Source organism: Panulirus ornatus, chromosome 2 (genome assembly GCF_036320965.1).
Source record: "Panulirus ornatus isolate Po-2019 chromosome 2, ASM3632096v1, whole genome shotgun sequence".
NCBI lineage: Eukaryota > Metazoa > Arthropoda > Malacostraca > Decapoda > Palinuridae > Panulirus > Panulirus ornatus.
In genome coordinates, this window is record NC_092225.1 from 91,964,669 (window position 1) to 91,979,668 (window position 15,000).

General features: G+C 42.6%; 1 protein-coding gene across 2 annotated transcripts in view; it reads left to right on the plus strand.

Annotated features, from left to right (window-relative positions):
- Nucleotides 1–15,000, plus strand: part of LOC139758338 (uncharacterized) — a 266,694-nt gene that overhangs the window by 141,723 nt on the left and 109,971 nt on the right. The window contains exon 2 of one of the 2 annotated variants that reach the window (XM_071679642.1): nt 2,735–2,826. In XM_071679642.1, coding sequence (XP_071535743.1) covers nt 2,824–2,826 — 3 coding nt within the window. In that variant the 5' untranslated portion in view covers nt 2,735–2,823. Of the gene's footprint in view, nt 1–2,734; nt 2,827–13,431; nt 13,832–15,000 lie in introns of those variants that run through there. The other variant, XM_071679633.1, reaches the window with a different exon arrangement.

A 15,000-nucleotide genomic window follows, 5' to 3' on the forward strand; every position in this document is an offset into this window, starting at 1 on the left:
AGGGGAGTCCATGTTGAGACTCTCCACCAGACCGCAGACGCCTTCAGAGAGATTACTCGAGGTCTTTAACATCAAGGAGAGATCCCCCGAGTATGAACCGGCAGAGTGACATGACACATAAGCCTTCTGGTTTTACCCAGCGCTCGACGTTTGACCTTTTCCAGCGCGAGTGGGCGAACTGAGGACGTATCGTAGCAAAAAGTCGCCCCCCCGCTGCCCTGAGGCGGCGAGTTTTTTTCATTGGTCAGACAAAAGGAAGTGGCTGCCTAACCCTCACTGCTCCCTCTCATGGGTTAAACATTTGTCTCTTCATCCTTGATTTTTGTCATTGTACTTGGACCTCGCTGTACATTTCTCGCAGTAATGAGAATGTGACACGAGTCATGAAACTTTGTGTTACCGTATACCTAAGAATTCCGCCACTAAATTTACCAACTGAGTTTAGTTGCGTGAGATTCTCAAAGATTATACAGATCACATAAATCAATTCTCTTGTCAGTTCCATGAACTTGTTCACTTACGTTCTTCATAGTGTTCCCTCAAATGTTATGTGTTGGATCCTCGCAATTCTGTTAACCACTGTGAACCTTTCATGTCATTTCTGTCGTCGTCCGCCAATGAGTCCACAGCTCCAGGAGTAAGTGACCAAGCTAGTAAGATAGATCGTAAAGCTTTTCGTCTCCTCGCCTCCCTGAACTTCTTCCCTCCATCATCGTCCATCATTGTTGATGACACTTTCCTTGACCAGCGCTAATGCCTCTTCCGAATCCATCCGAACGTGAACTGGAAGTTACCGAAGCGTTTATATACCCAGTCGATGAGGAGTATTGAATTTGCCGCGATTTGCAATCTGCTGTTTTGTGTGTGTGTGTGTGTTTGTGTGTGTGTGTGTGTGTGTGACACAGCGACAAGGTCGGTGGAGCGATGGTCCGCTACACTACTATAACATATTCAAGGAGTGCTTTTTAAACTCGTTGTGTCATTCTTACGAAACTGTGAATGACTCAGAACGAAGCTTCACACGGATGACTCACAGATTCAAATGCTCAGGCCTGATGCACGCTATAGCTCCGCTTACAGTAATTGAAATACATGTAATAAATGATATTTAACCGAAGCGAGAGCGAACCGGGAGCGGAGTTATAGTATGCATCATGCCTCACTGTCTCAGCTTCAGATCCATGTCTTATATTTTGATTTTAATCGTCTCGCTCGATTAATTTTATTCTTTCATGAAAGGGTCTGATGTGTCTTAGACTTAAATACGTGAACAGCTCCAAACTATGGATGTTCTTTGTGGGTTTATTTGTCACCAGAAGATGTAATCTTTAACTTTTTATCAAGCTCAGTCATCTTATTGAAAAAAAATATATATCAGCCAAATGACTTCATGTCGCCCTCCATCAAAAGACGTCAGATTTCATTTTTCATTTCATGAAGTTCGAAAAGATTTTTTTTAAAGAAAAGAAAAAACCGCGTATTCCCCTTTAGATCAGGGAGTGTTGCGGTGTGGAATTGCTTGAGTCCCGCCTAAAGTTGAAACACTTATTTTTATGATTTATAGATGAACACTTGTTTTTAGATGATATATATGTATGGATGATCTGTTTTTATTACCATTGACTCACCTGACTACGTATCCAAATTTCTAAATTACTGAACGAATCATCATCATAATACTGTACTGAATTTACGTGTGAGACGCAACAAGATCATGTTATCTTCCTCACTTGTTTATAGAAAACGTATATTTTGGGGGCCTTGACTACGACATTTTTTTTATCTACCCTCCATACTTGATTTGAATGTGATTTGCATCCTAGTCACTAGTGCTACTTCATTTTTCACCGTGATAACTTTCAATGTCCAATTTTGTTCCCCAGAAAATTTACGCAGCATTACACAGGAAAACAAACTTGTGCCACTGAGTGCTACCCACCTACATAATAGTTAAGGGACCAAGTCTGTAATACTATATCTTATGTACGGTAACAACACTTTTATCTTACGAAGTCAAGTGTCTTAAATCATTGAAAGAGATATGTCTTCAGATTTCATTTGAAAGACGTGTAAAGTCTCATTGTACTGGCATGGGGTTATTCATAGTGGACCAAACAGCCACTCGGTCATTCGTCTTATTTTCTTTGCCATTCGGGAACATGCGCTTGCGCAGCAGGACCACCCGATATGTGTGTTTGATTTCAAAGCTGTAGTCAGTTACATCAAAGACGTGGTTGCTGAGAATTTGTCTTAAGCTTTTTATACATGGGACTGTTTTTGTATTGTTCTGTTGCTAAGTGGTAAGGAGTTCGTATATTATAGTACTTTATTGACATCTCGCACACAGTGTTTAAAATTGTTGTATCAAACTTTGTTTGCTTTGCTTGTTTGCTTTTTTATATGGCAGTTTCTTACATTGTGTTGTTATAACTTGGTGGTGATTTTTTTTCCTCCCATGTATACCGATTGTTTAAGCCATTATTATTCTTAATGAGTAAGTTATGTTTTGATCAACACTTAAAAGTAACATTAGTCAACCACTGCTGCTCTTTGTTCATTTTGTGACGTGTTTTGCTGATGGGCAATTCTACAACTGAAGATAAGAAAGAAATTCCCGGAGCATTGCCAAGATGTTTCTATAAAGCCATAAATTACCCTTGCTAATTCTTATAATAATACGCTTTCCAAGTTTGTAAGTTTTGATATAAATAGTGCCTTATCCATCTTCCCCCAGGGTCACCGCAGTCTACGTATGACCAGAAAGCCAAAAAAAAAGTGAGGTGATGGATGTGTATCCATTTTGGATCAGCACCGGACATCTAAATGGTAAGTGCTCAGTCTCTCATTTAAATGTAGAAGTTGCATCATGGGCATGAGGGGGTCTCGTGATATGCTAAACATACATATGTCATTGATGTTAGATAGACGGATGGTGTCTAGTGGGCAGAAGAGAAAAAACAAATGTTACCTGTCTTTGGAGTGTAGTTTCAGATGTTAAGTGAAGTGGCGGGAAATGGCGAATAGTACGAAAGAAATGAGAAAAGAAAGGAAGAGTAGTGATTTGGTGTCTGATTATTTCATTATTTGTTGTGTTGATAAGAGTACTATAATTGATAAGCTGAAAAGCGTGTACTGAATTGGTTTGGGCGTGTTGACAAAGAGGATATATATATATATGTCACAGTGGAGGGGACAAGGAGAAAGGGGAGGTTGAATAATTGAAGATGGAAGGATAGAGTGAAAGAGGTTTTGAGTGCTCGGGGCGTGAGTAGGCTGGAGGAAGCGGTCAAGGGAAACTATGGAAAGGGCTGTGGGGCTTGTTTGTGGTTTCGGCGCATTACACATGGGAGCTAGAAAATGGATGTGAACGAATAAGGCAATTTCTTCTCCTGTTCCTGACGATAATGCAGAAAACTGCGAATATCTATCTATCTATCTATCTATCTATCTATCTATATATATATATATATATATATATATATATATATATATATATATATATATATGTGTGTGTGTGTGTGTGAGTACTCATAATTTTAGTAATAGAAAATGTTAGTCCAGAGAAAACGACTATTTATGGATACCTAACTTAAGCTTTCTCGTTTCAACAGCATAGTTTTGTATTGTGACTCTATTCGATAAAAAAATATGGAACTATAACCTTATTTTACTGAAATGTTTTGACATATGGAAATATACCCATATTCTATGGAAATCTGTTACAGTGATCTTATAAATCAACACGTAAAGAGAAAATCTTAAAATATATATATATATATATATTTTTTTTTTTTTTTTTTTTTTTTTATACTTTGTCGCTGTCTCCCGCGTTTGCGAGGTAGCGCAAGGAAACAGACGAAAGAAATGGCCCAACCCCCATACACACGTACATACACACGTCCACACACGCAAATATACATACCTACACAGCTTTCCATGGTTTACCCCAGACGCTTCACATGCCTTGATTCAATCCACTGACAGCACGTCAACCCCTGTATACCACATCGCTCCAATTCACTCTATTCCTTGCCCTCCTTTCACCCTCCTGCATGTTCAGGCCCCGATCACACAAAATCTTTTTCACTCCATCTTTCCACCTCCAATTTGGTCTCCCTCTTCTCCTCGTTCCCTCCACCTCCGACACATATATCCTCTTGGTCAATCTTTCCTCACTCATTCTCTCCATGTGCCCAAACCATTTCAAAACACCCTCTTCTGCTCTCTCAACCACGCTCTTTTTATTTCCACACATCTCTCTTACCCTTACGTTACTTACTCGATCAAACCACCTCACACCACACATTGTCCTCAAACATCTCATTTCCAGCACATCCATCCTCCTGCGCACAACTCTATCCATAGCCCACGCCTCGCAACCATACAACAATATATATATATATATATATATATATATATATATATATATATATATATATATATATATATATATATATACACACGTACACATGCCTTACATCCTCGATAAAAACTTTTCACTGCTTCTAACAACTTTCCTCACACACCATATATTCTTAATACCTTCCACAGAGCATCTCTATCAACTCTATCATATGCCTTCTCCAGATCCATAAATGCTACATACAAATCCATTTGCTTTTCTAAGTATTTCTCACATACATTCTTCAAAGCAAACACCTGATCCACATATCCTCTACCACTTCTGAAACCACACTGCTCTTCCCCAATCTGATGCTCTGTACATGCCTTCACCCTCTCAATCAATACCCTCCCATATACTTTACCAGGAATACTCAACAAACTTATACCTCTGTAATTTGAGCACTCACTCTTATCCCCTTTGCCTTTGTACAATGGCACTATGCACGCATTCCGCCAATCCTCAGGCACCTCACCATGAGTCATACATACATTAAATAACCTTACCAACCAGTCAACAATACATTCACCCCCTTTTTTAAGAAATTCCACTGCAATACCATCCAAACCTGCTGCCTTGCCGGCTTTCATCTTCCGCAAAGCTTTCACTACCTCTTCTCTGTTTACCAAATCATTTTCCCCAACACTCTCACTTTGCACACCACCTCGACCAAAACATCCTATATCTGCCACTCTATCATCAAACACATTCAACAAACCTTCAAAATACTCACTCCATCTCCTTCTCACATCACCACTACTTGTTATCACCTCCCCATTTGCACCCTTCACTGAAGTTCCCATTTGCTCCCTTGTCTTACGCACTTTATTTACCTCCTTCTAGAACATCTTTTTATTCTCCCTAAAATTTAATGATACTCTCTCACCCCAACTCTCATTTGCCCTTTTTTTCACCTCTTGCACCTTTCTCTTGACCTCCTGTCTCTTTCTTTTATACATCTCCCACTCAATTGCATTTTTTCCCTGCAAAAATCGTCCAAATGCCTCTCTCTTCTCTTTCACTAATACTCTTACTTCTTCATCCCACCACTCACTACCCTTTCTAATCAACCCACCTCCCACTCTTCTCATGCCACAAGCATCTTTTGCGCAATCCATCACTGATTCCCTAAATACATCCCATTCCTCCCCCACTCCCCTTACTTCCATTGTTCTCACCTTTTTCCATTCTGTACTCAGTCTCTCCTGGTACTTCCTCACACAGGTCTCCTTCCCAAGGTCACTTACTCTCACCACCCTCTTCACCCCAACATTCACTCTTCTTTTCTGAAAACCCATACAAAGTGATTGGTTCTCAGTGAATGTAGGTTTGCGGCAGGGGTGTGTGATGTCTCCATGGTTGTTTAATTTGTTTATGGATGGGGTTGTTAGGGAGGTAAATGCAAGAGCTTTGGAAAGAGGGGCAAGTATGAAGTCTGTTGGGGATGAGAGAGCTTGGGAAGTGAGTCAGTTGTTGTTCGCTGATGATACAGCGCTGGTGGCTGATTCATGTGAGAAACTGCAGAAGCTGGTGACTTGAGTTTGGTAAAGTGTGTGGAAGAAGAAAGTTAAGAGTAAATGTGAATAAGAGCAAGATTATTAGGTACAGTAGGGTTGAGGGTCAAGTCAATTGGGAGGTGAGTTTGAATGGAGAAAAACTGGAGGAAGTGAAGTGTTTTAGATATCTGGGAGTGGATCTGGCAGCGGATGGAACCATGGAAGCGGATGTGGATCATAGGGTGGGGGAGGGGGCGAAAATTCTGGGGGCCTTGAAGAATGTGTGGAAGTCGAGAACATTATCTCGGAAAGCAAAAATGGGTATGTTTGAAGGAATAGTGGTTCCAACAATGTTGTATGGTTGCGAGGCGTGGGCTATGGATAGAGTAGTGCGCAGGAGGATGGATGTGCTGGAAATGAGATGTTTGAGGACAATGTGTGGTGTGAGGTGGTTTGATCGAGTGAGTAACGTAAGGGTAAGAGAGATGTGTGGAAATAAAAAGAGCGTGGTTGAGAGAGCAGAAGAGGGTGTTTTGAAGTGGTTTGGGCACATGGAGAGAATGAGTGAGGAAAGATTGACCAAGAGGATATATATGTCGGAGGTGGAGGGAACGAGGAGAAGAGGGAGACCAAATTGGAGGTGGAAAGATGGAGTGAAAAAGATTTTGTGTGATCGGGGCCTGAACATGCAGGAGGGTGAAAGGAGGGCAAGGAATAGAGTGAATTGGATTGATGTGGTATACCGGGGTTGACGTGCTGTCAGTGGATTGAATCAAGGCATGTGAAGCGGCTGGGGTAAACCATGGAAAGCTGTGTAGGTATGTATATTTGCGTGTGTGGACGTATGTATATACATGTGTATGGGGGTGGGTTGGGCCATTTCTTTCGTCTGTTTCCTTGCACTACCTCGCAAACGCGGGAGACAGCGACAAAGTATAATAAAAAAAAAATAATATATATATATATATATATATATATATATATATATATATATATATATTAAGATGTATATATTTCAGTGTGTGTGTGTGATAAATATGTGTATGTAAAGATTCGCCAAGACGAAGCTTAGCAGGTCGCTTATCAGTGGTGTACTTTTGACAAAATACATAGATGACATACTGAGGAAGAGGATTTGTATAGTTATATCCTCTCCTTCGGGGAAGATATCACAGCAACTTAATGCATCTAGCACAAACATCCAAAGATAATAATAATTGCTGTAATTGAAACTATCTTAGACAGAAAGGTGAGACGTAAATTTGACAATGAAGACTTTCTCCAACAAACATTTTGCCTTTAGAACTCATCGTTCAGACGAACTTACATTAACCTCAAAATCTATAGAAATTACAATTCATAACAATAGGCCTATATTGTACGACTGAACCACTGTCAAGTTATCCTTCATAAACAAAAGCTGAAATATGTCAGTGTTTGATAATTTCATACAAAATGTAAAGAATCATAGCAGATTATGCATACAATATTCCTTTCAGATACAGTGCAGTACAATGTAATTGAAAGGAAAGACACGGAGATAAAGATGATGCTTTATCATGTCCGCCACAGAGAGCAGTACTAGACATAATACTTTATATCATAATACTGACAGTGAGTAAAGGATATTCTAACCAGATGTTTCTGAAGATGACACCAGGGTCAGTGAAATGATAGAATCGAAGACAAAAGGAACATGCAAAAAGAGTTGGATCTAAATATGTATATGGACAGAGGAAAAGCTGATGGAATATAATGAAAATACATTTGAAATGATTAAGCTATGGAACGATTGTGAATGTAATAGTCACTTAAAATGATTAATCTATGGAACGATTGTGAATGTAATAGTCACACCCAAAACTGGACCGACAGAAGAGATAGAAAATGAGAAAATTATTGGGGCTCTTAGTTGCCACAAGGAGCCTATTGAGGAGAGGAATGAGTGGAATGATTACGAAAACTTGCTTGACGAGAGAGAGAATGCTGACGATAAAATTGTTGAACATAAATATATGAAGCATTGTTAAATACTGCTGAAGTTCATAAGTTAGCGACAATACAGAAACACTTCAAAAGTAAAATTTAAGGGGATAGAGTACCTGAAGTGTGCTATAAAAAGCTAAAGATGCTGCAGTTGGACTGTCTAGACGGAAGAATAATATATGGGATGAATTCAGACGTGGCAGCAGATACAAAAGTCAAAAGTATTAGAACTAGAACTAGACCAGTTAGAACTGCTGGTATTCCTGGAAATATTTTAAGAATATATCGACCAAAAATCCATGAACCGCCCCTACAGGAAAGATGAAGTGGCTCTTAAGATGAATACTTCTGAAGTAAGTGTCGAAACCCTCGACAGAATGCCTGGGGATGGATAGGGGAGAATACTTCCCACGTATTCCCTGCGTGTCGTAGAAGGCGACTAAAAGGGGAGGGAGCGGGTGGCTGGAAATCCTCCCCTCTCTCTTTCTCTTTGTTATTTTAATTTTCCAAAAGAAGGAACAGAGAAGGGGGCAAGGTGAGGATATTCCCTCAAAGGCCCAGTCCTCTGTTTAACGCTACCTTGCTATCGCGGGAAATGATGAAAAGTATGAAAGATATATATATATATATATATATATATATATATATATATATATATATATATATATATATATATATACTTAATCGCTGTTTCTCTCGTCAGCGAGGTAGCGCCAAGAAGTAGAGGAAGAATGGCCCATCCACTCGTATACACACACACACACACACACACACACACGCACACATATTCTTTAATTCTATTTTACCTAGTCGCCGTGTGTGTGTGTGTGTGTGTGTGTGTGTGTGTGTGTGTGTGTGTGTGTGCGCGCGCGCGCGCGACCTCTAGCCTCTGGCCTAAGGTGACGTAGACCAGAGGGCCTACTGGGAAGCTTCACAAACCCTTCGTTTGGACCGTTCGGGATAAGATGAGAGGGCTGCTTCATTGATACGGAGCACCACTCGTAAAGTTAACAAAGTCATCTTATATATGGTTACGATGTCTGCAAAGTCTCTGAGGCAACAGACAGGTCTCGCTCACACATGCCAGTGGATGATGATGTGGAGAGCAGTTTCATAGCGGTGCTAAGCTTGTGTATACCTCACGAGGGGAATTTCGATTTACATGACAACAGGAGGTGTTCCTCAGGTCAGACAGGAGCACTTCAGACACCTGAAAGTGTCTCGTAATTTGAACTCAGAGTCTTCTCATTTTGTCCCAATTTTATGTAGTCAGTTTAGGTGAAGGGTATGTAACAGAGAGTAGGTGGAGACAAGTTAAGTGCATAGACTGAAGTTAAGTGCGTAGACTGAGCACAATGCATCGAAATATGGAGGTAGACAGATGGGCTCAGAGATCCAGCCAGAGAGTTCTCGCCCTTTTCGGAAAAGAAATCGGAAGTCATGATAACGAAAACGGTGATAATTCAGAGGCCAAGGTATATGTAAACATACAGCGTATACACAGTATCTGAACCCACTCAGATACAAGACTGATAATGATTGAAACGTTATACAGACGCTGACAACATTATAAATGAAGGTAAAAGTACGTCAAGTATAAGATACATAATATACGTAATATACTAGTACTGACAAAATAACACAGATGCTCAGAGTACGTGTTATTGCATACGTGTGATTGCAAGTCGTAGGATTCACAGGATACACAACGATTTTGATGGTTTCATGAGACTAGTTACTTGTCGGAAGTTATGTACATGGCTCAGACTACAGCAAACTCTGTGTAAGATAAGATGTCTTTATTGTCAAATTGTATACATGATACAAAATGAAATTCTTTATGGCTAGGAGCTCAGTTCAAGGTTAGAAAGTATAAGAATTATAGAATGAAATTATAAAATATAAAAGTACCACATAAAATATCACCTAATCATCTATTTCACTCAGAAGCTATATCATAAAGGCGTTACAGCGTCTTTAGATGGTTAAACAGTTGAATGTTTTGTGGTGCAAATGAATTCTTGAATCTGTCGGTGCGCTGTCTAGTCGGAGACACATGGGTCTTCTTCCTGAGAGACATTGGAGAAGCGATCGCAAAATTCTTGATGCCTCATACCTTAAAACCACTAATTTTAGGGCGCTCTTTAATGTAACGTTCAAGCGTTTAGACTCTCAGGTGCTGAGCTGAGCAGACCCTTGGAATGCACGGGGACCATAGTTCTCCGTAGCTCGCTCTCTCGCTCGAACTGAACGGCGAGGTTATTCACGTTCTAAGCACTATGTAAGTAGCTCGCTCTCTCGCTCGAAGTGAACGGCGGGGTTATTCACGTTCTAAGCACTATGTAATTCATCCCCACGGGCCTTATAACGGTCCATTACCATATGTAAAGCAGTTCGTTGTCTGGCACGTTGGTAAACACCGAATATATACCTACTTACATAGAAGTCGTGTGAGGGGAGATGAAAACTGAGCAGGGTCGTTATGATAATGACTGTGACGCTCTCTCACTGCCTGATAGTTTCGATGCCTTTCTCATTGGTCTTTCTCGGGACCTAGGGCTATTATAGTGTAACTGCTTGTACTCGTGGACAAAGGATATAAAGGAAATTATCCTTTATCAGAAATGAATTCTATCTCAACCAGGTGGTGCACAGAAGAGGACTTCTGTCCCGGGGAGGCTTGGAGGCGGAGCGTCAGCCTTAAGCAGCGATCTACTCGTAAGCCTGTGGTCGTAGGGCTTTTGAAAGGGGGTTACCGTCGCGGGCATAAGACGCAGTCTGGGGCTGGCTACGGTAAGTCTGCAAACTTAAGGGCGAGCGAGCGAGCGAGCGAGCTTGGAAATATTATCTCGTGTATGTCAAGAGACCTAGATATGGCGGGCGGGTGGAGTGCTCTGCTACACCCGTTCTGTCTGGGACCATGAACAAGTTCGGTGCTAAGCTAGAAATGAAGCTCTTAACTCCTCGTGAATAAAGTGTGTATATAGCCTTCACGAAGAATGTGCCTCATCCTGCCGTGAGTGTAGCGCACATCGTTAAATCTAACCGACTCTCGCTGTTCGTCTATCTCCCTCGAATAGGCTAGGCTAAGGTGTATATTACAGTCGTGCCTAATACTACAGCTATTAGGTGTCAAACTCTAGAACACTTTCGGCGACGGGTTAGGGTTATTTCATTTCCCTTAGGTCCAACGTGTGGACAAATAAAAGAAAATCGTTCTAATTGTAATTTATTGGAAACAGAAACAAAAAAAAATTAACACGAACTCTTAGCTTTATTTTACCTTATTTAGATACTAAAATGAATAAAACATTGATGGATGTGGTTATTGTGAAAGAAACAAAATTAAACCGAAAAAAATATGAAAAAAAATATATACATATATTACTCTTATCAACGTAATACAAAACCTTCATCGTAGGTCTTTATATAGGAGGCATTTATTACTAAAAGGCTATGTATCCCACACACCATCACTATCCATGGTTCTACCCTGACCCGAACGTAATAAAACACACACATAAGTAGGAACATAGAGTGACGCACCGTACCTCGGAGATGTTTGAACAAGAACCGAAGGTGGAGGGGAGGAGTCGGGACCCACGGCGTCGTACGCATATGGGAAACCCCGTAAAAAGCAAAAGAACTCTGAGAGTGTCGGGTTGGACAGACCCCAAGGATAATGCTCTAGGGCTAAAAGCAACTCCCTGTAGGTGTAAAGTCATAGCAGTCTCCTGCGGTGAGTACGAAGCTCGTGGTTGACCAAGCCTGGTGGCAGGTGCTGGCAGCAAAACTTTTTCTTTTATCATTTCTTTCCTTTTCTTTTTCAAGGTTATGAACATAGTCATGACTCGTTTCTCTTGCATGTAAGGGTATCAGTAGCAACTGAACTAGTTTCCTTGATTAATATTTCCGGTTTCAAGAAGAAGGCAGAGAAAACATCGGAGAAAAGAAGAGAGACTTCCAGTACGAAACGCTTTCTCCTGAGAGTGTTTCAAATGCTGATTTAGAGTCAAACTACGGATCACTGCTTAGCAGCTGAGACTGATTTCTCCTGAGAGTGTTTCAAGTACTGATTTAGAGTCAAACTACGGATCACAGACTAGCTGCTGGGACCGCTTTCTCCTGAGAGTGTTTTAAGAACTGATTGATTTGGAGTCATACAACGGATCACAGCCCAGCGAAGGTTGGACTGTTGATCTCACGGCCACGAAAATACTTCACATTTGACAGCAGGTTGAGATGGACCAGCTGGCAAATTTCTCTCGCTCGAAGTGAACGATGAGGTTCGCGCTCTGGGCATTATGTAATCCCCACGGGTCTTATAACGGTCCAATTACCATATATAAAGCAGTTCGTTGTCTGGTACGCTGGTAGGTACCGAATATACCAACTAACATAGAAGTCGTGGGGAAGGAGATGAAAACTGAGCCGGCCGGTATGGTAATGGACGTAATCAATTGTGAGAGGTATGATGTTCCAGGGGGAGGGAGGGATGGGTGGTGCCCGTTTGCAGGTCAGGTGTAGTAGGATGAATTGGTATTCGATGCCGTCGGGATGGGCACATGACCGGAACGCTAACGCTGGGCCCACTTACGGTAAAGACTGGTTGGTGATGGCATGCTGTGATTGTGCACGCAGAGAGTCAGGGGTTCATTGATATATATATATATATATATATATATATATATATATATATATATATATATATATATATATATATATGTAATCTATTTGACAAGTATGGAAGGTCATGTTGGTGGTCAACGTACAATACCCTCGTTATGTCTGTGACTCAGTTGAGGAGAGTAAGGTTTGATCCTCTTTTAAAAAAAGGGTCATTGTTATCTTCTGTGAGGAGTGAGTGTGAGCTGGTTTGGCAAAGGCACGGTCGTCCAGGGATGTTCCGAAAGGAATGGGTTTTCCTTTCCATGTCCAGTGCCGTAAAGGTTTTCCGGGTCTGGAGTCGTCGTTCTCAGCGATGGTCTTAATCGAAGCTGTGATGAGGTCTTGTGTAAGGCCTTTTCAGCTGTGAGGGGTCAGAGCACGGGGTCATGTGGGAGGAAGAGCAGGTAGCGAAGGGAGAGAAGCATGGTAGAAGGGGGCTCACCGTTAGGGGAGGAGGAAGAGGAGAGAATGCGCTACATGTGCGAGGGATGGGGAGGTGAGCACCCTCCCTCGCTCGACTGGGGCATTGGGAGGACCGGATGAGGGAGGGTCATTAGGATTAGGTGAAGCTAAGTGAGCGGGGGAGGGGAGAAGGAGAGAGTGGGCGAGAGCCAGCAGGGTTAGGGAGGGAGAGAAAGGGTGAGGGAGAAGACCAGGAGAAGAGTGAATGAAGAGGAGAGTTGAAGACTATGGACAGGCGCGGGAGAAATGTATGAGAGAGAGAGAGAGAGAGAGAGAGAGAGAGAGAGAGAGAGAGAGAGAGAGAGAGAGAGAGTGAAGGAGGTGGAGGACGATATTGGCTTTGAGAGATTTTTGGGAGCGAGGCGAGCGAGAGCAGCCATGAGCCTGGTGGGTCGGGACGGGCCGGCGGAGGGGGATGGTGTTGCCAGACCCCGGCCCGCCCTCCTCTCCTTGGCCGCCTCAGTGCTAGCTATTCACTGTTAGGGTGAGGGTGTACGGCTGCGAGCTCCCGACCCACACGCACGCGCTGGGAGTCACCTTGGCCACCGTCCCCGAGCTCTTGTTGTGAGAAGCCGCCTGGCCAGTTCCCTCCTCGGCGAGAGTCTGGGTCAAGCAGGGACGCTGACCCTACTGCATGGGGATCCTGGCCGCGCCCAGGGCCTGAGGGTAGTGTGGCTACGGGCTTGCCCACACACCATGTCTCCCCTCCGAGCGGTCATCCCCAGCAACAGGTTACTCACGCGGCGGCCTCTCGACACAACCTAGCAACAAGATTTTTTTTTTGCGTTCTTGCGTCTGTGGTGCGAGACGAGACATGGTAAGTACCCGGTCGAGTTGTTGCTTTCTCCTGGGAAGCTTGTGTGCTTAGTGGTGGGAAGCTACAGCTGATTTCGAGGTTGGTGAACGATGACTGGCGTTGGTGAAGGCGAGTCCTCACCGCAGGAGGCGAGTGTCAAGGTCGTTCACGTCACCATAGCCTTCATGGCACAGCGGGTGGCGGTGGCGCGCGGGGTGTCTGCCCTTTCTCGGGAGAGCTAGAGGGGGGGGGGGGGGATATGACTCCTCTCTCTCTCTCTCTCTCTCTCTCTCTCTCTCTCTCTCTCTCTCTCTCTCTCTCTCTCTCAGAACAAACCCTTCCCACTCTCAGTGAGCAGCCGGGTTTATGCCAACTCCTTTTCAGTAAAGTAGTTCTGTTAAGCAAAGAGATCTGTGTCCACGTCGATAGTGTTTTCTTCTGCCTTCCTTCAGTACAAAGTCAGTCTTTTCTTACCACCATTAAGATGTAAACACCATTACTGACGCCTATGGGAATGGTATACCCCTCCCTCTCCACTTCCTCCCGACACGCGATTCATACTCAGGAGAGAGAGAGTTCGTCTTCACTTGTTTTCTAACCTCGTCATACACACACGTCAGGCTCAGCCCCGCCACAAAAATAATACAAAGAGCAAGAACATAGATTATTGATCTTAACGCTTGGTTCGTTCTAGCTGCAGCGGAACACCCAAGTTACTGAAGTGTTCTGCACAGGAATTAGACCAAACTTTTGCTCCGTCTGGAAGAATTAACTTCTTTCTACCTCACTTTGCGCAACTTTTATCTTTAAATTTATCAGCTTCTTGAAGTTACCATGAAAATTTTATCTGAATGAGCGTCAGTGTGGCTCAGTGTGACGTGCTTTTCAAGGTCCTAACATAAAAAGATTTTTTTGTTGTTGTGCCTCTTACTTTTGATTATACGTACACTTAAGACGTCTGAAGCCTTAATGACCGTCATTAACTCCTGATAGTATCGGCCGACCTGAGAAATAATGGTAAATAAGTGATACCCAGAATATGTATCGAATGATTATGTTTGTCTGGACGTGTCTTAACTACTGGACCGGTTGGTGATAGGCTACCCGACCACCGGCTGGAGCTGCGCCCGACACCTAAACTCACACGGCGACGAAGCAAAGGTGAACCTGTTTGACCATTTTATTCAGTC